The 23,394-nt window shown below is 41.7% G+C and overlaps 1 protein-coding gene across 5 annotated transcripts in view; it reads right to left on the bottom strand.

Annotated features, from left to right (window-relative positions):
* OSBPL6 (oxysterol binding protein like 6) overlaps window positions 1-23,394 on the bottom strand; it is an 86,271-nt gene that overhangs the window by 54,061 nt on the left and 8,816 nt on the right. For all 5 annotated transcript variants that reach the window (XM_021702728.2, XM_021702724.2, XM_021702725.2 and 2 more), the window contains exons 2-6: window positions 12,896-12,988; window positions 5,697-5,819; window positions 3,067-3,120; window positions 1,757-1,870; window positions 1,452-1,622 (exon numbers count right to left, since the gene is read on the bottom strand). In XM_021702728.2, the coding sequence (XP_021558403.1) occupies window positions 1,452-1,622; window positions 1,757-1,870; window positions 3,067-3,120; window positions 5,697-5,819; window positions 12,896-12,988 (555 nt within the window). The remainder of the gene's footprint in view (window positions 1-1,451; window positions 1,623-1,756; window positions 1,871-3,066; window positions 3,121-5,696; window positions 5,820-12,895; window positions 12,989-23,394) is intronic.

The following is a 23,394-nucleotide window of genomic DNA, read 5'->3' as shown; positions in this document are numbered from 1 at the left end:
GGATGAAACATTCCTATTTTTAAAATATCTATCTGGGATATATTTCTTATTTAGCTGGGACGAATCCTGGGATTCATTCTATTCTGTGGCGAGAACACAGGGGGCCCAGAGAAACCAGAGGACAATCTTAGTCATCTTGTGTTGGGTCCCTCAGTAAGTGCCCTATTTCCTACCCTCTGACCTCCTGGTTCCTCCTTTTTCACTCCAGAATTGGTTAGTATTAGGGCTAAACCAATACCCTATTCCTAGGAGGAGGACATTGGTTGAACAATCCTTGGCAAGGCTATAACCAGAATGAAATAAGGTTTGAGAGCCTTGCAAAATACAATTAATGGGATTTAACAAAAATTACTTAAGTAACTTCCATTGAAATACTAAATAGTAAATACAGTAGTATTTCATTTAATCTGATTTGACTTATCTTGCAGATTCCATGAGGTTTTTCAATGTTATGCTAAGGAAACTTGGAAATATATATATCCCTAAGTAAGAAAACAGAGATAAGCAGAATCTTCACCAAAAGGTTCTTAAACCCATCTCCTGATGGCAGCCAGTTATTCACAGATGTCTGTGTTCTCAGTGTGTCAGGTGCCAAGTGGGAGCTTGGGGAACACCCCTGGGCACCGCAATGTGGCTATGGTTTGGAAAACTTAATTACTGAAACAACAGTCCCCCTGCCTCTTGTCTTCACCTTGGTTTTTAACAGGCAACACCTCTAGCTTTTTAGCCGCATAAAAAGATGAACTCTTAATACAGCCCAAAGAACAACTTCAGCCTCCCTTACTCTGGGACCTGGTATAATGGGAAGGGCATGGATTTTGGAAACAGAGAGATGAGGATTCAGATTCTGGCTTGGCTGTTTAATGGCCATGTCACTTCTGAAAACATTTTTTTTTTTTTTTTTTTTTACTATCTCTGAGCTTGGGCTATATTAAAGATTAGAGATGAGTGAATGTCAAATGCTTAACACAGTGCCTAGTCATTTAAATGGTCTACTATGTATATTATGGTCACATTCTCTAGCCAATTTACCTTAACTTCATGGGGAAATTCAATGGTCTCTCTCTGGGTCATGTATATATTATAGTTCAAGGCAAGGAAGCAAGTTTCATTTTTAAAACTTTGTGGTCTCGGGGGTATAGCTCAGGGGTAGAGCATTTGACTGCATTTTTAAAACTTTGTGGTCTTATTATTACGACCCAGGAAGATACCAATTTCTAGGTGCTGCTTAGCCAAATGTTCACTCTACATCCTAATATCCCTACAAAGTCATATAAAATTAGGATGTAGTCCATTCATAGGAAGGAAAAGTAACTGTTAATTCTCTTGGTGATCCACATTTCTACCTAATCTATACTTGTGATTAACTCTGATGCCCAATGTCACTACTGTCTTGAGAGCATACCTTCCCAAGCAATTTCTGGGCTGATTTTCATATAACAAAGGCATACCTTTCCATCCACAACAGAAACGTTAGCAGCTGGTGAGGATTCAGCTGTGGAGGTTGAAGGAAATATGTGAAAACTAGCGTCTCTTGGTGACCTGACAATTTCATTCTGCCGATATAATCGATGATGACGTAGTTTGGAGACCCATGCATCAAACCAGTCCTGGGATTTCACCTAAAACAAAAAACAAGAGGAAATCCTAAGGGTGAAACCCATCTCTGGTTTACCACTGACACAGGCAAGTGAATTCCCCTGATAGTGGCAGAGAAACTGTTCTCTATTCTCAAACTACTGAAAAATGACTTTACCTTCAAATGATAGATGTGCTCTTCTGTGTCAAGGTCTATTCTCCGAGCTTTCTTTTTAATTGACATGACCGAGAGTCCGACATCGATGCTTCCATGGACCTTCCCCTTTTGAATCTGAAGTCAGAAGACTAGTAAATAGGCTAGAAGGATATAGGATTTTCTGTGTTTCTGTACTGAAGTGAGTGTAATGTAATCTTTACTTTATCTATGGGAGATGGACTACCACACCTCCTTTACAAAGAGAATATGATTAAGGTCCTTAATCTGAGGACAGCTGAATTTGCTGTGACTTCCCACCAATTTCAATAAATAAGACTATTCATTTCTTTTTTTTTTTTAAGTTTACTTGTTTTTAGGAATCTTTACACCCAATGTGGGGCTTGAACTCACGACCCCAAGATCAAGAGTCACTTGCCCTACCAACTGAGCCAGCCAGGTGCCCCAAGACTATTTGTTTCTTAGTCCTGTTTCTGGCATACTTTATAATGCTAACCTTCATAATTCTAGATTGCACAGCTTATATCCCAAAAAAAGATATGTTTAGTGGTTCCTAAAATAACTACGGTCAATCTTTGACCCACAACCCAGAACATCCCCCAAGTAATCAGCCAGAAGCCAGCTGCTGAGGCCAAGCTGGGCAGCGGGGACTGAGCACAGAGTAACCAGTGCTTCCTCTGCTTGCCCTTGTCTGATCAAGGACACACCGCTAATTCGATGAAAGAGGTGGGGACAAAACAGAAACCTGAGTTATTTCCCTCTGCCACACTGACAAGGCAGGTGGCATCTTCCAGTTTTACATGCAAACAACTACTTCTTCAAGAAAAATAATTTGCAATGATGTTAGTGAGTTAGGATTCCCAAGAGAAAAGGATGCATGAAACAGAAATGAAGTTCGTAAGTTTTAAAAGGATACAGATAAGAACAAAGGTTGCTTTCAATCTCAAAAAAAAAAAAAAGCACAGAAAGCATAGCTTATTGAGAGATGCAGGAAAAAAAAGTCTATTTGGGTTTTCTCTCCAAGACAGAAGGGGTCATTTTATTAGTGTATCACTTGTAGGTTTAACCTTCTGTTCTTAACGACATCCATCACAATCACTAAATTAAATCTTCATGCTCCAGTTAGAGATTTTTATGCTAGCATGAGCATAAGCATAAAACACACCTTGCCCGGAACATGGAAGTCTGGTAGCTTGTTACATCTTACAGGCACACAAATGCACAAAGCTGGTAACTACGTCACAAGGCTTGCACAACAGTGGTGTTTACTCACTTTAAAACTATCTTTGAAACATGTCCTGCGTGCTACTTACATCAAGTGGTGCCTTTGAATACTTTAACATTCCATTATCCAGGACAAAAAAACGCTGCAAGAACCAAACAAACCCCAGTTACCGTGTGCATTTTGGATTACATAAAACATTCACAAGTGTGCACCTAACGTCGCTTGGCATTTAGCAATCGGTATTCAGGTATTTGAATTAGGTGCACCTGGTCATCAACAGCCACGTTAAATGGTCAGGAAATCTGAGCTTGAATTCCATTTCAACAGCCTACTAGCGTTCTTTTACACACAATCCAATGGGAATGCAATCTTTCACCATCCTTTTCCCTGTAGGGAGTGGGGTTGGTATCCACAGCCAGGACTTTCTGAATGAATCACACTGGGGTGTTTTTGAAAGCAAGAAATGAGAATAACTCAGTTGGGGTCACAGTGATTCTGTGAGGAGCTTCTCTAGAGGGACTTTTTCACCCTGAATGTAAACTCCTACATTTCCCTGGATACCATGGAAAATGCATGAAAATGCTCAAGTCTGTTACAGGAGTCAGTGAACGTATCTACCTATGAATAATGAATTATCTGGGAGGTTTAAGAAGGAGCTTTAGCAATATACTTGCATCTCCATTTCCCAAAATGCTTACATTTCACCATTAGTAAAAGAGATTAAAAATTGTTTCTGAATTACTTTAAGGGCAAAAAGGAGAAAAAAAAAAAAAGAGAGTTTTGGCAGTTTTTGTCTCCTCCAAGATGCTCCTGGTCCAGTCCAAATGAATCTAGCCATCATTGCTTCGCAAACACTCAGGAACCCTCTGCTGGTTTCCTTTCCATGGGCAATTCACATGGGAAAAAACAGCCCTCAGGACCCAATCGAACAATGGGTCCAATGCCCTCCTATAGTCTCTACAGATGCAAGAAGTCTTTCTATTACTGGAAAATTACTCTGCTGGGAAGGTTTTATGTGATTCAGGAATACTCAGCGGCCTCAGTGGCAGGTGGTCAGGCTCGGGTATACTCTGCACAGAACGCACAGAAGGCCATGAAAACCCCTTCAACAAAGGTCCTAGGGGCAACAAGTAAGCACTGAAAGAAAGCATCTCCATAGTTGAAAAACACTTGATTGCTCAATCACCCATGACTTGGGCAATCAAATATGCTGATGCTTGAATAAATACCTGATAACGTTAGAGACCGGGAGAAAAGGCAATGCAGGTGAGAACCTCCTACTATTTACATAGAAAAATGCTCAAAGGCATGGCCCAGAAAGAGTGGCTGTTGAACCACAGCCAGTTTTGCTGAGATGTGGATGTGAGACTGCTAAATTAAAGTTAGCGATTCATAGAACATTGGTTTCTTTGACTTCTTTTTTCTACTTTTCTATTTCTACCTATCAAAGAATGTTAGCAGGGATAATCTATTGTGTGATCACGGAGGAAGAGATTAGCAAGGCCACTGATTCGAGGAAGTGCAAAGTGGTGAGGCCAGAATGAAAAGCAAAAGGTGATTCTGGGAAGGAGTATGGCCAGTTGGCCAAAATCCAAGGAAGAACAAGGGTAGAAAGAAATTCCTAGTATTGGGATAATACTAGGGGTTCAGGGGAGACTGAGGATGCTCTGACAAGTGAGAAGGAACACTAGTCAGAAGCCTCTTGGACCTGTTTTTATTTCACCCTCAGAGACAGGGGAGTGGGGCAACATTTCCTGTCCATTAATTTTAAGTATATCCCTTAAATTGCAAAAAATGTATTTCCCAAGGATCCTAATCCATAATGTCCCTGCTTTGGGCCACTGGACAGCCACCACCCAGCCATTTGGACACCAACAGATCCATCTGCTCTGAGATGAAATCCACTGGTAAATGTGTCAAGCAGATGAGCCTGTTCTTCCAGTGATTTCAGAGAAGGTACTGGTGGTCTATCGAAGGGCTTACATTGAAAATGGAGGACAGTTTTCTCCTTCTTAGCATTACAGTATTCTCCTTACTTAGGTAATTGTAACAGTGTAGTACAAAATATTTTCTCCATAATTAAAACTGGAAGATGGAGAAAGGATGTGGGGTAGGGGAGAGCAGAATAAATCACATACTTTCAAGGGCAGTAAACAGACTTCCAAGATCAGTAATTTTGCATCTTTAGTTTGCACTGGTAACAATAATTCCAAGACTTTATCCCAAACACTTAAATAGAAATTTGTGTATGAGGATGTTCATCACAATATCATAATAGTAAAAAAATCAGACATATCTTCCATGTCCAGCAATAGGGAATTGGTTCAATAATGGTGGAACATCTAATAAAAATCCATCCAATAGAACATATGCAGGCATTTAAAAACATCTTATTTCAGAGAATATTTAATAAGCACATATTCATGTTATTATTTTTTTAATATTCATATTATTTTTAAATGAAAAAAAGCAGAGTAGACAACATGTACAAGCTGGACTTTAAATATCATGTAAAATACGGTTTCCCTACATACAGATATTACAGATCTCAGACTTAAATAGGTATAATAGGTTGAAGCCCATACGGTTAAAAAAAAAAAGGCTGTGAAAATTAGTTTTACACATGCAACCTTACTCTTCGATTTCCACCTAATGACACCAAATAAGATCCTCTCCATGACGAAGATGATCTGAAGATGAACACGATGAAAATGGTACCTTGTGCCAGCCTTTTAAAGGCCATTTTCTTTTCTTCAGCATAAAGCCTTCGTGTTTGTCTGGTCTCTGGACATTGGTTTGGCCTATTTTCAGCCCTTCTATAATTTCCCAGCTGTCAGCTTCCTGAGAGAAAAGAAGAAAAACAAATCACATGTTTCTCAGTGTTTGATGACACAGTCAAAGTGGACTCTTAAGTAGAACCTGCTTTTGAAGCAACACTGGACACATCAGAAATATGAACCACATTCTGGAGCAAAGTCTAACATTCGACACAGCGTTGTGCTGATAAGTGAAATGAGTTTCCAGGTAGACCTAGATGCACACAGGTCCGTCGGAGATGGTTGGGCGCCGGACTTCAGGGCAGAATGGAGTTTTGATGGCATGTACTCGGAAGGTTTAAAATGCATTTTTCCAGACAGTTCATCTCTGGGCACCACGGCACTTGAACGTTTTAAAGGAAGGCTGTTTTGGTGACAAGTGTTCAATTAGTGCGGAGCCCTGGCCTTCTGTGTAAAATGGAAAGGCCGCAGTGTTCTGAGTGGTCCATCACCTACTGGACTAAAGGCAGTGCTGTGGGCTGCATGAGTTTCAGAGCGCACGGGACATGCCCTGCTCACCTCGCGACACCCAGCAGTTCATGCTTTGGAAGACACATATCCCGAGAAACACACACCCTTGGGAGCCCACAGAAAGAGCATGGGATTTCAAGGCCAGAAATCTGGATGGATCCTAGAGGCTACACAATCACCCTCCTCTGTTAAAAACAGACCAAATCATGGTTTCTTCTTTTATAAGAAGACACACGTTCCATGTGTCTATGATGTCTAATTTTTTTCATGAGTTGTCAACATTTAAAAGTCAGAAGATTTCAGATGTAAAAAAATCTGAATTTCGAGTGTTTTCTTAAAGTCTGTAAGATCTGGCAGCACTGGGCCTGCCCTGAGGGAAGGGTGCCCAGAAATCTTCAGTTTGCCACAGTCCCCTGTGGGCCCCTCCATGTTAGATACCTGGCCCCTAGCAACACCCCAGGTTTTCAAATCCCTGGACCAGGTGATACTAAAGGGCCTGTGCAGCTCCAAAGTAACGGCTGACCTGACCAACACTGATATTCTAGAGCTCGGGCATGTGGCACAATGAAGCAGTAGAGGCGGAAGCAACAAGGTCACGTTCCACGCACAACGGCTACAACCCCTCCCACGGCGCAGGGAGGCACAATCTCTCGGGGTAAGTGCTCTGTTGGCTCAGCTTCAGAAAGCTGGATGCAGCTCCACAGATGAGGGCAGGCCTCTCTGCAGAATGCCCCAGCCCAAAGGGGCTTGCGAAATTGCCTTCCGAAGAGATACGTTCTATCAGGAACCGCCCTTCAATCACGGAACAGAGGCTTTAAGAGGAATGGCTGATGGGGTCCACCTCAGGGCAGATGGACTTGCTCACGCAAAGGTCTAGGTGGTGGCCGCCCAGAGCCTGCTGAAGGACCGTGAGGCTCTGACAAGGCCCAGAGGCAGAGGTGCCACGATCAGTCACTGATGCTGGCCCTGGGGACTGGAAGGGAGAGGCTAACATATTTACCCTCCATTCCCCTTTTCCTTTTTCCCTCCTTCCATCCCAGGAGCTGCTTGCCTCCTATGGCCAAGTCACATCTCTTTCAAGGTCAAGTACGTATAAATGGGGGTGTGTTTTTTCTTTTCTTTTTTTTTTTTTTTAAGATTTTATTTATTTATTTGACAGAGAGAGACACAGCCAGAGAGCGAACACAAGCGGGGGAGTGGGAGAGGGAGAAGCAGGCTTCCCGCTGAGCAGGACTCTGGGATCATGACCTGAGCCAAAGGCAGCCGCTTAACAACTGAGCCACCCAGGCGCCCCAAGGGGGGTGTGTTTTTTCACAGTAAGTTATGTTTCTAGGAGATGCAGCCGAGCATTGCTTCATTCTAGCATCACTAAGCCTAGGAGATACTCCTGGCCTATAAAAAGCCCTCTCAGCCAACATCGTGCCTCTGTCCTTCCAAATCCAACTCTAAATGCCCCCCACTGGACAAGAAAAACCAATCTGAGACCAGTGCCATTTCTTCGTCTACTTGGTCATCCATGAGGAGGGGTCCCCAGTGAATGAGATATTTACCTTACAAAAACACACCTACTGGTATCCATTTACCAACATTAAGAACTCTTTACAGTATCTGTAAGTGTCCCCTTACAAACAGCCCAAGAAGTAATCTTCTATTTGAAGATAATACTATCAGGAACTGTGACTGAACGGGTCAAAACTGTTAATTAGATACAGTAATTTTTTTTTTTTTTTAAGAGAGAGCAAGCGTGAGTTGGGGGAAGAGGCAAAGGGAAATGGAGAGAATCCCAAGCAGGCTCCATGCCCATGCATAGAGCCCGATGCGAAGCTTGATCTCATGACCCTGAGATCATGACCTGAGCCAAACTCACGAGTCGGATGCTTAACAGACTGAGTCACCCAGGCCCCCCTAAATACAATAATTAAAAAAAAATGTTTCTGCCGAGACAATTTCAGGCTGTATACCATGTTTTTTGAACAATACAAGTACCGGTGGCATTATGGTCTGGAGCACAAAGTGAGGTGCTCTGATATTCCCATTTTAAAATATTGATCTACAATTCAACAAATAAGCATTGCTTACAAATGTTAGAATAATCAGAGAAAACACTAGGTTCTACTATCACCAGGAGAGTGGACTAAAATTTTCATAAAAATGATGGATTTTTACTTACTTTTTAAAAGTTTGATACAGTCAAGTAATAAAAGAATAACTCTCCATATATGTGTAAATATATTCATTAGAGCTTTCTCTGTTCTTAGATAGCAGCTGTATTTAATGACGTTTCTATTTTAAGTAGCCTTATCCATAGATAGCATCTCTAGAATAACATTTTCATTTTCAGCTAGATCTTATTTGAAGGGTAGTGTTCATCTTTGATTTATTCTGTGTGTGTATATATGATGTGTATATATAAGTGATGTGTGTGTGTATACACAGGATGTGCCTATGTACCTATGATATATATATATATATGATGTGGTGTGTGTGTGTGTATATTTATATATGTGTGTGTATATATATATATATATGAATACCCTGGATAACTTGTAAAAATGGAAATATTTAATAATAAGTACAGTGCTTTCGGGATTTTTTTCTAATTAAACTCAGACACAATACTAGCTTATTCCTGAGGCGCTATGGCTACTGATTTCTATCACAGTAGTTTTTTCTTAGTTTAACAGAGGAAGAAAAAAAAGGGATAAGATAGAAAAGGTGAAAAATTAAAATGTATTTCTTAAACATAAATGCAGTAGTTCCGAACAAATAACTCCATTTACTCTGATCCAATGTTACTAAAGCCAAAAGAAACTGAAAAGAATCCTAATATAGTTCTTACAGCTAAATAAGCTGTCAAACTGACAAAGAGGCAACAAGGTAAATCCAGAACAAACAACATCCTCCCTATTTAATGCTGATGATGTTATAAATAAGGTGTGTAAGATATGACCACAGCCCATCTCAGTGCTTAATACGACCCACCTCTATGCTTAGTAGACTAGGTCTACCTTAAGAAAGTTAAAGTCACTTTCTGGAAACTGAAGAATTTTTTTTGTAATTTCAACGGATACTCATTTTCTGTTTTAAAGTCTCTAATTTTCAGGGTGCCTGGGTGGCTCAGTCGTTAAGCATCTGCCTTCGGCTCAGGTCATGATCCCAGAGTTCTGGGATCGAGCCCTGCATTGCATCTGGCTCCCTGCTCAGCGGGAAGCCTGCTTCTCCCTCTCCTACTCCCCCTGCTTGTGTTCCTTCTCTTGCTGTGTCTCTCTCTGTCAAATAAATAAATAAATAAAATCTTAAAAAAAAAAATAAAGTCTCTAATTTTCGTTGGTTTACTTATAATAGAAACAGAGTCAAAAGCCCTAATGTGATCATATTGGAACTTGAGTCAGATATACAAACATTTTTGCTGTTCTAGAAGTTTTAAATACACTTTTTACCTAATAATAATAACTAAAAACAGAAAGTAATCCGATAACAGTCTGTTCATTTGAGACACTTCCTTTCTCCAGGGTATACTCTAGATGCATGAATGCTGGGGGCGGGGGTGGGGCGGTCTGGGAACATGCTTCGGGAGGTGAAAACACCGAACAAAGAATTTCAACAAATCCTGAGTCAGGACATTGTGTACTTCAAACAATGTTCTTCCACCACCAACTGGTGCCCAAGAAGTCCGTCTTCTCTCAAAGGGACTGAGAGATGGTGAGATGCCATGGTATTTGGAATGGATGGGGTCCTCTGATTTCAGGAGGCCCCGAGAGATGTGGTATCTATTAATACAAAAACCACAAGAGTAGTAGTCCTCTAGCAGGATCCACGCGGGTAACAGCACGGAGGGGTAGCGGGAGGTGGATGCTGTTGGCGCCCGACCCAGGCGCCCGTATCAGGCCAGTGGATCCTTGCCCCAGCTGCCTGAGCACTGCGGAAGCTCCCTCCTTCCCCGGTGAACTGCTGCTTGCTGAAGCTGGGGCCTCCGCGCCTGCGCACGGGTCTCCCTCCTCCACAGCTGCAGCATCCCCACCTCAGCCTCTCCCTCCCTCAAGACTCTCACCTACTGAAGGACCCAAGAGTACAAACAGCCGAAGGAACAAAAAGTCCCTGCCTCAGGGTGAGAGCCACTCTGTGGTACAATTCATGCTCCGGGGCTCACCCTGGGAGCAGGCTCAAGGGGGGACTCCAGCCCAAACTCCTTCTTGCCAGCACCGCACTGCCCTAACCTCTTCTCTTATCCTTGCTCCTGAGGGCTCTCCCTCAATGAATCACAACCACCCTACGCCCAGTCCTCCTTCTAGAGGACCTGATGTAAGAAAGAATGTAAGATAAAGTAAGAGATGTCGAGTACAGGGACAGGCTGGGGCCGAGGGTGGGTCGGGGCTGGGAGGTGAGGAGCAGCATTTGCAGAAGGATTCCTGTGGGCCCGACTTCGGAGAGTAGGAGTTTTAGCTAGGTGCAGGAGAGCACTCCAGAAGGAACAGACATGCCGCCGTGGAGGAGAGAAAGAGCACGGCCAGGGCAGAGAACTGTGTGCAGACGGATGGAGCTGGAGTAGAAAGTGAGATGTCAAGGACGCTAGAGATGCACTTGGTGGGAGACGAGGAACCAAAGCAAGTCTTGTGTGCATTTGCTCTTTATTATTATTCTTGTACTTACTAGATCGCCAGTTTATCATAAAAGGACATAACTCGGGAATAGCCAGGTGGAAAGGATGCAGAGGGCAAGCTCTGGGCACAGGGTGTGGAGCTTCCGTGCCCTCTGCAGGGGCGCCAATTCCCCAGGGCCTCCCCGTGTTCGACAACCAGGAAGTTCCTCCTGATTTGTGCTTTGAATACCAGCAACTCTCCTTTCTGTTTCTGTGTGTCAGTCTTAGAGGTCTCCTCTCACCGTGTATCTCTCACCATCCTGGTCTCTGGCACACACCTCCCGGCTGTCTGACTCTGGACAACTAACTTATGCTCCAAGTCTCAGTTTTCCTTATCAGTAAAATGAGAAGAACATTAGTAGTCACTTCATTGAGGAGGCTGATGTGAGAGAATATCTGTACTGATCCAATGCCTGGGACAAAGTAGGTGCTCAAGAAATGTTAGCTGCCTCTTCCACTGCCCCAGTATTTATTTATCCTCTCTCTCCACTAGCTGCTTGTAAGAGAGAACTGATGTTTTCAAAGAGATTACTAGTTGTAGTTACCAAGTAGGCATTCTCTCTGTTTGCCATTCAAATAGAAATCAGATTATTTTCTCTTTCTCTCTACATTATTAAGTTTGATAACCCCTTTCCTTAGTTTTGCAGTCTACTCCTGTCCAATAACACAAACTTTATAGCTTGCAATATCTTTCAACTATGAAGAGTACAAGCATATATATTCCATACCATAAAGTGTGTTCTTTCCTTAAAGGATTCTGTTTAATATAGGAAAAGCAGAGTGGAAGAATCAGTGATACATATTTCAAAGGCTTTTTTGGGGAAATAAAGTGCTATTTTTATATTTGCATTCCAAATCCCCATGCATTCTATTTTCTGAGTTTCTCCATAGGAGAGGCAGCCCGCTGAAAATGCAGGGAGTCGAGCAAAGGGTAGGGATGAGTAGGATGGCATCTCCTCAACTTTTCTTTATGATTTTTTGCATTTGAGACATAAATGAATTTAGATGTGTCCCCAGTCCAAGGAAGAGAAGGCTGAAGGGAAGGAACGCTGGTTTCCATTAAACTGAAGAGGTTTTCATGGGTAGTCTGTAGTGTTCTCCTCGGAGCTCAGAGTGAGGAAGGCCAGATGGGAGGGGAAGACTGGGACTCTGAATGTCCAACAACCCCTCCAGGCAGGTGCTATTGGACCTGCAGGTGGGGTAGAACTGAAACAGTCTAAGTCTGAATCCCTGCCCTGCTACTTAGCAGCTTTTTCAGACTTTGAGCAAGTTCTTAATTCTCGGTTTCTGTATTTTTTTTTTTTAAGATTTTATTTATTTGACAGAGAGAGACACAGTGAGAGAGGAACACAAGCAGGGGGAGTGGGAGAGGGAGAAGCAGGCTTCCCACTGAGCAGGGAGCCCGATGCGGGGCTCGATCCCAGGACCCTGGGATCATGACCTGAGCTGAAGGCAGACGCTTAACGACTGAGCCACCCAGGCGCCCCTCGGTTTCCGTATTTGTAAACATAATAGATACCTACAGCGCATGGAGCTGTTAGCAAGGGTTCTGTTAAATGGGATCATGTATTTAAGCACCTGGCACCGTGCCTGGAACACAGTGCACAGGCAATCATGGTGGCTGTTGCTGCTATTGTTAGTATTGTGATTTTTTTGCTGGACCCAGTGATTTTTTTTGTATTAGCTTGATGTAGAAATAGTAGCTCATGTCTCCAACAGGAGAATGACAATGGTTTCTCTTCCTCTAAACCAAAAGAGTATTTTGGATCTTTGTAGTCCTGCAATTCCCAGCAAAATATACTTTCATCTATTCCTCCCTTATCCCGGGCAGAGAAAGCCTACATACTGGAGGCGGAAAGACGTGGCAGCGCAGGCCTACGAGAGGAATCACAGCGACCCCAGGGGAGTCAGGTGGAAGGCCTGTTTACAGTTCCGCTGGCCCCCGAACAGGCATCATGCCATCCGAGAAAGCACCACATCCCGTCACTGACCTTGGAGAGGGGGACCGGCTCGGGTTCGAGCAACTGCCGACTGACAGAGGGCTCGGTGCTGGAGGAAGCAGTCCTCTCCAGTACGTGGATACTCTGAAAACACATGGAAATACAGCCCAGGATTAGACAACCCATTTTTCATGCGGATGGACCTGGGGGGTGAGACCACACGAATCACAGTAAGAACAGTGAGCCATGTTAACCATGCAAGTTCCTGAGGAGACCAAAGGCAGCAATAACAGTCAGAAAAATGTCAGCACAGGATTTGGTTCTCCCCCCTTAGGCATTTGCTGCTGCTATACTGGTTTCAGCTCGGAGAAAAGGTCAGAGATCACACAGGTTTAAAAAACCACAGAGCATGTCTCAACATATTTATACCTTTATGAGAATGCACATCTACCGCTCAGACAATTAGCCTTACATACAAATTTTTGCTTAGCTCTCCAAGGGCAACAGACAAAAAGGAAAGTCTGTATCCAAAAAGCCCAGAGCCTTAATACCACTTAAGCCTCTAGAGTTTCTTATAATCCTTTTTTTTTTTTTAAAGATTTTATTTATTTGAGAGAGAGAGAATGAGAGACAGAGAGCATGAGAGGGAGGAGGGTCAGAGGGAGAAGCAGACTCCCTGCCGAGCAGGGAGCCCAATGCGGGACTCGATCCTGTGACTCCAGGATCATGACCTGAGCTGAAGGCAGTCGCTTAACCAACTGAGCCACCCAGGCGCCCGAGTTTCTTATAATCCTCTTGAAATAATTATAATTGTAATATTTTGTAATAACTTTTAAATGCACAGAGAAGAAAACAATTCATCAAATACAATAAATAGCAGATGTGTTTTACAGACTATAAAAAGCAGTAAGATAACATGCCGACCAAAAAATAGGCAAAGTACATGAACAGGCAACTCATGCAGAACACACACACACACGTGTGTGCGTGTGTGTGTGTGTATACATATATATACACATATATATACACACACACATACACACATGCACACAATGGAGTATTACTCAGCCATAAAAAAAAATGATATCTTGCCATTTGTAACAACATGGATGGAACTAGAGGGTATTATGCTAAGCAAAATAAGTCAACAGAGAAAAACAATTATCATATGATCTCACTCCTATGTGGAATTTAAGGAACAAAAGAGAGGAGCATAGGGGCAGGGAGGAAAAAATATTAGACTAAATCAGAGAGGAAGACAAACCATAAGAGACTCTCAATCTCAGGAAACAGACTGAGGGTTGCTGGAGTGGAGGAGGGGTGGGAGGGATGGGGTAACTGGGTGATGGACATTAAGGAGGGCATGTGATATAATGAGCCCTGGGTGTTATATAAGGTTGATGAGTCACTGACCTCTACCTCTGAAACTAATAATATACTATATGTTAATTAATTGAATTTAGATTTAAAAGAATGAAAAAAAGGAAAAAAAAAAAAAGAGTTCCTTACCCCACATAATGCATGATTTATTTCTGGGAAAAGGAAATACACTAACCCAGAAATATTCCATGAAATGAACTGCCTGGTAAATTTGTTGGGGGAAAAAAAAAACCCTTTTTACAGAGTTATTAAATAGAAAAGCCAAAAGAAGTTTTATTCTAAAGTCAGTATTGACTAAAATCAAACCATCATGGTACAGTGTGGGGTAATGCAGAAAATGTCAATTGGGGCAGGTGGTAGGGAAGTAGAATTATCTCTGGCATCTTTTCCAAACTACACATATCATCCCACACATAGATTCTGATGGGCCCCCAGGGAAAATCTCCCACCTTCTCACCCCAGATAGGAACACTGCTATTGATGGGCAGGAATCATCAGATTTGCTGAGTGAGAAACGGATGAGAAATGAGCAAAATCAGGTAAACCACTGGCCTACAGTCAGATGAAATGAGAACTGAACTTGGGTTCTGACACATACTAAGTACTTGTTTGGGGCTATTATTTAATTTCTCTCCGCATCTATTTCCTTGTCTTCTGGAAAAGGAGAGAATAGTAAGAGCTACCTTATGAGTTTAATGTAAACATTAAGTGAGATATATGATAATGATATTAAATAAATGTTAGTGGATTCTGAATTATGTTGTGCCATTTATATCTATGATATTTTATCGAATAAATATGTCAGACTCTATCTACTGTTTTCATTTTACCTTAAAAAAAAAAAAAAGCAAAGGCATCTTACGGAGGGAAAAACTGGTAGTGTGTGCTCAGATCTTTAACAGACAAAAAGGGAACAAAGGCCCGGGAACTTGCATTATTTGTTTGCTCATGTTGGTATTTTGGATAGGATCCTATTAGAAACATATCAGCTAAATTTAAAATTTAGATGTATTCTGAGATCATATAATTAGAAACTAAAATGAGAATTTTATTGCTGTTGAAACGAAAACATTATTACCTTCTTCTGGGAGGTAATCGTCCCTCCTCCCAACTTTCATTTTCTTTCTTATGTTTTATTTTTTATTTATTTTTTTATTTATCTGAGAGAGAATGGGAGACAGAGAGCATGAGAGGGAGGAGGGTCAGAGGGAGAAGCAGACCCCCTGCTGAGCAGGGAGCCCGATGCGGGACTCGATCCCGGGACTCCAGGATCATGACCTGAGCCGAAGGCAGTCGCTCAACCAACTGAGCCACCCAGGCGCGCCTTCTTTCTTATGTTTTAAAATGACAAAACTAATATATGCTCATTATAAAAGATTCAAATACAACATAGAAAAATAGAAAAGGAAAGGTCAAACTTCCCAATCATCGTTCCAACCCCTAGCTTCTGGAGCAGTAACTCTCAAAAGGTAGCCCACAAACCAAAACCTCAATAAGGCTGAACCAATTTTTTTTTTTTTAAGATTTTATTATTATTTATTTGACAGAGAGAGACACAGCAAGATACGGAACACAAGCATGGGGAGTGGGAGAGGAAGAAGCAGGCCTTCCGAGGAGCACGGAGCCAGACGCGGGGCTCGGTCCCAGCGTCCTGGGATCATGACCTGAGCCGAAGGCCGACACCCAACGACTGAGCCACCCAGGTGCCCCATGGCTGAACCAATTTTTGTAAACCTGCGTCTTAACCCTGGTTCCCTTTGGTTACCGATTTTACTTACTCTAAATTGTCCAGTGAAATATATTTGGCTCGAGCCTCTCTCTTTAAGGACCCTCCTCTACCCTCATCTTTGCAGGTGTGTTGGGCAATAAAACACATACACGTTGCCTCCCTGGCCCCGCCCCCAACAAATACACATGGTAAGAAAAGCAAAACTTGGAAAGAAACTTGACCTTAGCAACTATAAGGCGGGAAATAAAGTATTAACCCAGGAATTTAGCCAGAGGAAGGAAACTAAATCCTCTAATTTCCAAACCAAGCCACAGACATAGAAGAGCAATTAAGGATATTTAAAGTGTGATAAAAATGAGTTTTGTCTCTATAGATACCTGGGAATATTTAAAATGTTGCTAGGATTTTGTGAATCAGAAGGGTTACTGACCAAACCAGGAAGAATCTACAAAATACCTCCTGCAGTATCTGTGACAAATAACACAATGTTAGTTTTTTTTCTACCTGGTTTTACAAAACAGTTTCTATTATAGAAGAAAAGAGGTTCATTTATTTCAAACATAGTACAATACAGCACACATTCAAGCTGAGTGAAAAATACAAGCTCCAAACGCTGATTTGCCAAGTCACAGATAATTATAAAAAGTTTACTAAGAAATTGTAAATAAATGTTTTCTTACCACAAATGTATGTATACATTTTACTAAAAAATTAAAGCATAATTGATAAAACTACCAGGTGATACTCATTATTATTGTCACTAGCTTCAAAAAATAAGCTATTTCATTTAACTTCTGTAATGATAATGAAGAAGCCAAAAGCTCTCATGCAAACTTGCGCAGTCTTACATTTGTATATTATTAGAACCTATCGCTGTCTATCCAATTATTTATTACCCAATCCTAAAAAATTAACCCACTACCTTAAGAATTACCTTCACACTCATGGCAGGGGCAGAGAGAGAATCTTAAGCAGGCTCCACACCCAGCTGAGAGCCCAATGCGGGGCTTGAACTCACAACCCTGAGATCATGACCTAAGCCAAAACCAAGAGTTGGACACTAAACTGACTGAGCCACCCATTCGTTATTTGTAATGAAACATCTAAATACTTGAATGTTCTATTTTCAATATTGGCAAATAAAAAGAAGACAGTTTTTAAACCTCACCATACTCAGTCTTGAACTCTGGTTAGATTGGGTGCTCCTTGAAGGTAGAGAGCAGCTCATCTTCACCTTGTTATCCCATCTCTTCTACTGTCAACCCACCCTTAGCACAAGACCCTGCACACTGTGGCCAGCCAAAAATTTCTGGAGTTTTTCGGTGAGCTCTGATTAATTTGTAGAGACCGGTCCCTTAGCAATCCTTGACACGATTAGGCATAAAACTGCCTTCTAGCTTCATACTGGAATTATAAAAAAAAAATCACAGCTCCAATGGGATAGAGCTTTTGAAAACATTTTAAAGAACTTAACTTTTAAAAGTGAAACAGCCAGTAGATTAACCACAGTGCTCTTGTTTGGTAGATTTAAAGCTAACGGCTGGGTCAAATCTAACGTGGCAACATCTTCAGTAACAAAACTGAATCCATTTCATAAGGTTTCCTTTACGATCATAATCAGTGCTATACTTTTGTGTATTTTTCTTCACAAGCTGGCTATTTTCATATTCTTTCACGGTGACGTGGAAACATGCCAAATATCTTCAAGGTGTTATTACATATTATATAAGCAGGTTAAATAAAGGATTACATAAACTTGTAAATTATTCTTTTAAAATCAAGTTTCCTTTCAAATACTAAAATTACAACTTTTCAGGTCAGTGTATTTTTTGGTTTTTTCTTTAAGCCTTTTTTTTAGAGCAGTTTTACGTTCACAGCAAAATTGGGAGGAGATTTCAGAGACTTCCCATATACCACTGGTCCCCACATAGGCATAGTGTCCCCCATTATTAGTCTCCCCCACTAGAGTGGTACATTTGTGACAGTGACGAACCTAGATGGTCAGTTTTTTAAGGAACTCAGAACACACAGAGACAGTACTCAGTTGCCCGTTATTCCCCCTGCTCAGAGAGAACGGATGCATATTTAGCGTAAAGCCAGGAGTCCAGGACACACATGTCACTACAGCTCTTTAATTTGGTAAGAATTCATTTGATGCAACTCCCACGGAGGGGGAATGTGATTCTCAAAATGCGAGCGCACAAGATCCGCTGAACGGGTCTCCTAGTTTGGGAGGTCTGTCTCTATTCTCATTGCATTTCAAAGACACACAGGAACTGCTGTAACTATTTGAGGCTGTGGCTACAAATTTCTGCAAAGACTCATTTTTCATACAAATTTAGGACATTGATAAGGAGAACAGGCCCACTGCTCTCTGAACGTTACTGCCACTGAAATTGTTCATCTGATGATCACACCTATTTTGATATTTGTGAATTATGTAAAATATTTTCAAAGAAAAATACCTAAAATAGTTTATAAACTTCTAAAGTATTTTCTTCTTCAGGTTTTTGGCTGTGAGGCTTGTGTCTCTTCTAGTTACATCTAATTTTAACACAGCAACACTATTTCAGTGATGCTCATAACCTTCATGTGATAGTGCTGATGAGAACGGTGGTGGTGGAGGGTGATGTTTGGTGTTCTCTGCATCCCTGTCTCTAGGCTTTACATGGATTATTTCATTCCATTTTCACAAAAAGCCTTGGAGTGATGACTATGACATTTATTTTATAGCTGATTGAACCGAGAGAGGCACAGAGGGGTTAAATTAATGACACAGGGTCAGTAAGTGTTGGATTTGGAATGTGAATTGGGATTTTACTTTGCATCCAAGCTTTTAAGCACTGCCTTCTACTGAAATTAAAGCCAACATTAAATGGCAAAACGGCAGCAATTTCAAGCAGTGTATTCCCTCAAGACTAACTGAACACATCAAAGGCCATCCTCAACCACAACCTTTCGTGGAAGCAGAGGCAGAAATGAGTAAAACAAAACAAAACAAAAAACGATTAGAGCACTCTTGGGCGCCTGGGTGGCTCAGATGGTTAAGCATCTGCCTTCGGCTCAGGTCATGATCTGGGGTCCTGGGATTGAGCCCTGCATTGGGCTCCCTGCTTGGTGGGAGGCCTGCTTCTCCCTCTCCCTCTGCCTCTCCCCCTGCTCATGCTCTCTCTCTCTCACTCTGTGTCTCAAATGAATAAATAATAAAAAATCTTAAAAAAAAAAAAAGATTAGAGCACTCTTAAATATGGTGCAACCTTAAGGTTCATTTCCAAGTCAAGAACTATGAGCAAGCCAGCTAGCTTTTCCTTCGGGGCTGCAGAGAAAAGAACATAAATTTGCAGTCACACAGATGAGCATACCAACCCTTATGCTGCTATTTACCATGTGACTTGGGCAAATCAGGACCCTCTCTCAGCTTCAGTGTCCTTGAGCTATAAAATGGGGATGGCAATGTCTACCTTAGAAGACATGGCAAGTCACAGAGCTGGTACCCAGTGTACACAATAGTGCTAGCCTGGCATACCATGGGCATTTAATAAATGGTAGCTGACATCTCTGGCAAGTGATCTAAGAATAAATCTTTAGGAGTCCTGAGTATTTTTACTGCCACAGAAAGAGGTATCCAAACACCCTGGCGGGGTAGGACATCTGCGAGTGAAGAATCCATACCCGACATGACCATCATGTTAGCTGGTCAGCCTAGTAATGGCAGGCAGCAGCACCTCCTGACCAGAGCATCAGAACTCACTGAGGAAGCTGACCACGTGAGCGCAGACAGATGCCCGAGATGCATGCCAGCCGAAGAGAGCGAGAGATCCTGCACCCTTCTGAACAGCAGTGGCAGAGGCACGTGGACATGCCGCTGGCTTCTTAATAACTCCCGCAAGGAAATATTATTATTATTATTATTGGAATAGCATAAAATATTAAAATCACCAAAGCCAGAAGGCCACGCCTGAATAAACAGTAATTCTACTACTTTCTTTATAGTAATAATTGTCTTACTTTCACTGAAAGATGGCAGAATTGCATTAATCATAAATCTCCATATAAGTGCCATGGAAATGAATGAAAGGAGAAAAGGTTAGAAATAGTGGCTGGGAAAATTCCACACGGCATCCCTGGGAAGCTCTGTAGGGAGACGTGGCAGTCCTCACAGTCTTGACTCCTTTTGTGTAGAAAGAGGAAACTTATTAAGAACCAACAGCCATGGTCCCACATGGAACTGGCCGACGTTTGGAAATTCTGCATCACAAGAAATAGCATCAGGACTTTTTTTTTCATCAAGTGGTCCATTGACAGCCAAGAGCAGTTCAGCAATCCTGACTATGAAGTGGTAAAAAGCATGTGAATAAGCAGCTTTTTAATTCCCATGGTTGCTTACAAAGAGCACTAGAACCAGAACTTACTGGTGGGTTTGCTTCTTACCTGTACTCTCAAAACACACAAACACGCTAACAAAATCACTGAAAACCCCAGGAACTTGCATCATACTTCACTGCAGCAATTATAAACAAATGGCAAATAACAGGGACAAATACTAGGTCACCTCAAGAGCAAAGGCTCTGAAACATGCAGAGTTAATTTAAAAGGCAAGATAGCACTTATGTGTGACTCGAACAGAACACTAAAGTCAAGATTATTTATAATTTTCTACAAGGCTTTTCAAATGATCCAGAACAAACGTTTTCAGTATGACAATCACTCACATGATCTTACTAACAATAAAAGCAAAAAAAAAAAAAAAATCCTGTATGTATCTATTTAACATTTATGTATGTGTATTTACGGCACAGTTAATTTGTTTTGATCACCTGTGTGAACTCAGAGCAGATATATCTATGATTTGCCTTTATGTACCCATAAATATTTGCTGAATGAAAGAACAAACAAATTAAATTGCCATGAGATAAATACAGGTAGTTAAGAGGAGAAATGGTGGCCCAGCTCCTGCCTTAGCACCTCTGGTTTTAAAACCTTGCTCCAAGTTTCCCACATGGCATATCCTACATACTCATTTAATTTTAAATTTTTGACTTACGGAGTTAGGGTTTACAATTTCGTTATTAAAATGGCTGACATTTATATTTACTATATTCAAAATACTATTTTAAAGCTACATATGTATACACATTAACTCACAAAATATAACTCAAAAAATATGACATAATTTTTTTTTTGCTATAGAAGCAATAAACATTCATTGCAGAAATGGGGGGGATGGATCAGAAAAGAAAAAAGAAATTAAAACTACCACACCAGCAACAAACTCTTTTTAATATCTTGCTATATTTGCTTTCAGCCTTTTTTCAATACACATATACACTCAATTCTTTTTTTTTTTTAATGTTTTATTTATTTATTCATGAGAGTCAGAGAGAGAGAGGGAGAGACGCAGAGGCAGAGGGAGAAGCAGGCTCCCCGCCTAGCAGGGAGCCCGATGCGGGACTCGATCCCAGGACCCTGGGATCATGACCTGAGCCGAAGGCAGACGCTTAACCATCTGAGCCACCCAGGCGCCCCACTCAATTCTTTTTTAAAAAAATATTTATTTATTGGGGCGCCTGGGTGGCTCAGTCGTTGGGTGTCTGCCTTCGGCTCAGGTCATGGTCCCGGAGTCCTGGGATCGAGCCCCTCATCGAGCTCTCTGCTCGGCGGGAAGCCTGCTTCTCCCTCTCTCACTCCCCCTGCTTGTGTTCCTTCTCTCGCTGTGTCTCTCTCTATCAAATAAATAAAATCTTTTAAAAAAAATTTATTTATTTATTTGAGAGCAAGCACAAGGGGGAGGCGCAGAGGGAGAGGGAGACAGAGGATCTGAAGCAGACTCTGTGCTGAGCACTGAGCCCAACAGAGGGCTCAATTCCACAATCCCGAGATCATGACCTGAGCTGAAATCAAGAGTCGGACGCCTGCCTAACCGACTCTGCCACCCAGGTGCCCCTATATACACTTCTTTTTTTTTTTTTTTAGAGAGAGAATGAGAGAGAACATGAACAGGGGTGGAGGTGGGTGGAGGTGGGTGGAGGGAGCAGGAAGCCCGATGTGGGGCTTGATCCCAGGACCCCGAGACCATGACCCAAGCCCAAGGCAGACGCTTAACAGACTGAGCCACCCAGGTGCCCCTATACTTAATTCTTAAAAATAAAATTGGAATTGTACTATATTTTCAACTTAATAACCAGTTTTCTTCAATTAACAATGCAAAACTTTCCCACAGCATGAAACACTCTTTAAAAACATTTTTAGCAGCAGTGCAATATTGCATTGCATGACTATAAGATAGGTTATTTAAATAATCCCTTGTTGAACATTAAAAATACTTTCATAAATATCTTTGCACAGAAATCTTTACATGTATCTTTGGTGCTTCCTTGGAATACATTTCTTAGAAGCTGAGTTACTGTGTCCTATGGGATGAACTTTAATTAATTAATGAATTATTTTTAAAAGATTTTATTTATTTGACAGACAACAGCGAGAGAGGGAACACAAGCAGGGGCGAGGGGTAGAGGGAGAAGCAGACTCCCCGCTGAGCAGGGTGCTTAATGTGGGACTTGATCCAAGGACCCTGGGATCATGACCTGAGCCGAAGGCAGACGCTTAACGACTGAGCCACCCAGGCGCCCCTGGGATGAACTTTTAAAAGACTTTAGATATGTATCACAAAATTTCCCTCCAGAAAAGCAGAATCAGTTAACATGCTTAGTTAGCAGTAGTGCACGAGAATGTCCATTTCCCTGAAACCTCACGAACACTGGCTATTATCATTATTGCAAAATCAGCTCTTAATCAGGATTTGAGGTCAAGAAGTCTGGTACTTTAAAGTATACAACACGCATGGGGCCTTCCTTTACCTTTGTGACAGTATTTTTACTTACAGCCTAGCCACAGTGGCTACTGGGCAAAGGGATGGTAACATTTTCTATCTGTCAAAATGGAAAATCAAATAAAGCAGTTTTATAGAATTTATGGCTCTCTGAGATGATGTTTTTATAGTCCTTGAGAAACACCTATAAATGTATTCTGTAACAGCGATGCTTTCCAAACCTGGGTGAGTAACAGTCTCCTAAGGAAGCTTCTGTAAATGACAGATTCCCAGGCCCCCTCAATGACCTATGAATGAGACCCTCTGGGGTTCACTAACTGATTATACTGTGGCTCTTTCCATTTGGTGTTATGTCGAAGAACTGAGCAGGCAGTGTTAATCTTGGGTCTGACAGACAAATTTGCTGCTATAAAAATGCTATCCTAAACCAGCCAGCTCAAGTAATAAGAGATAACTTCTTCAGTGAGAAACTGATAAAGCAGGCATAGAGAACCAGAGGATTCTGCAAATGTACCAGGGAAAGCAGCAGCCAGATTCTTTCTCCAATAATATCGAGTTCTGAATTACTCGTGGATAATGAGCATCTGAGTGCCAGGTGGCAAATTTCTTTCC

Source organism: Neomonachus schauinslandi, chromosome 3, assembly GCF_002201575.2.
Source record: "Neomonachus schauinslandi chromosome 3, ASM220157v2, whole genome shotgun sequence".
Lineage (NCBI taxonomy): Eukaryota > Metazoa > Chordata > Mammalia > Carnivora > Phocidae > Neomonachus > Neomonachus schauinslandi.
The sequence above is the reverse complement of the archived record's forward strand: the minus strand, read 5'-3'. Positions and strand labels throughout refer to the sequence as shown.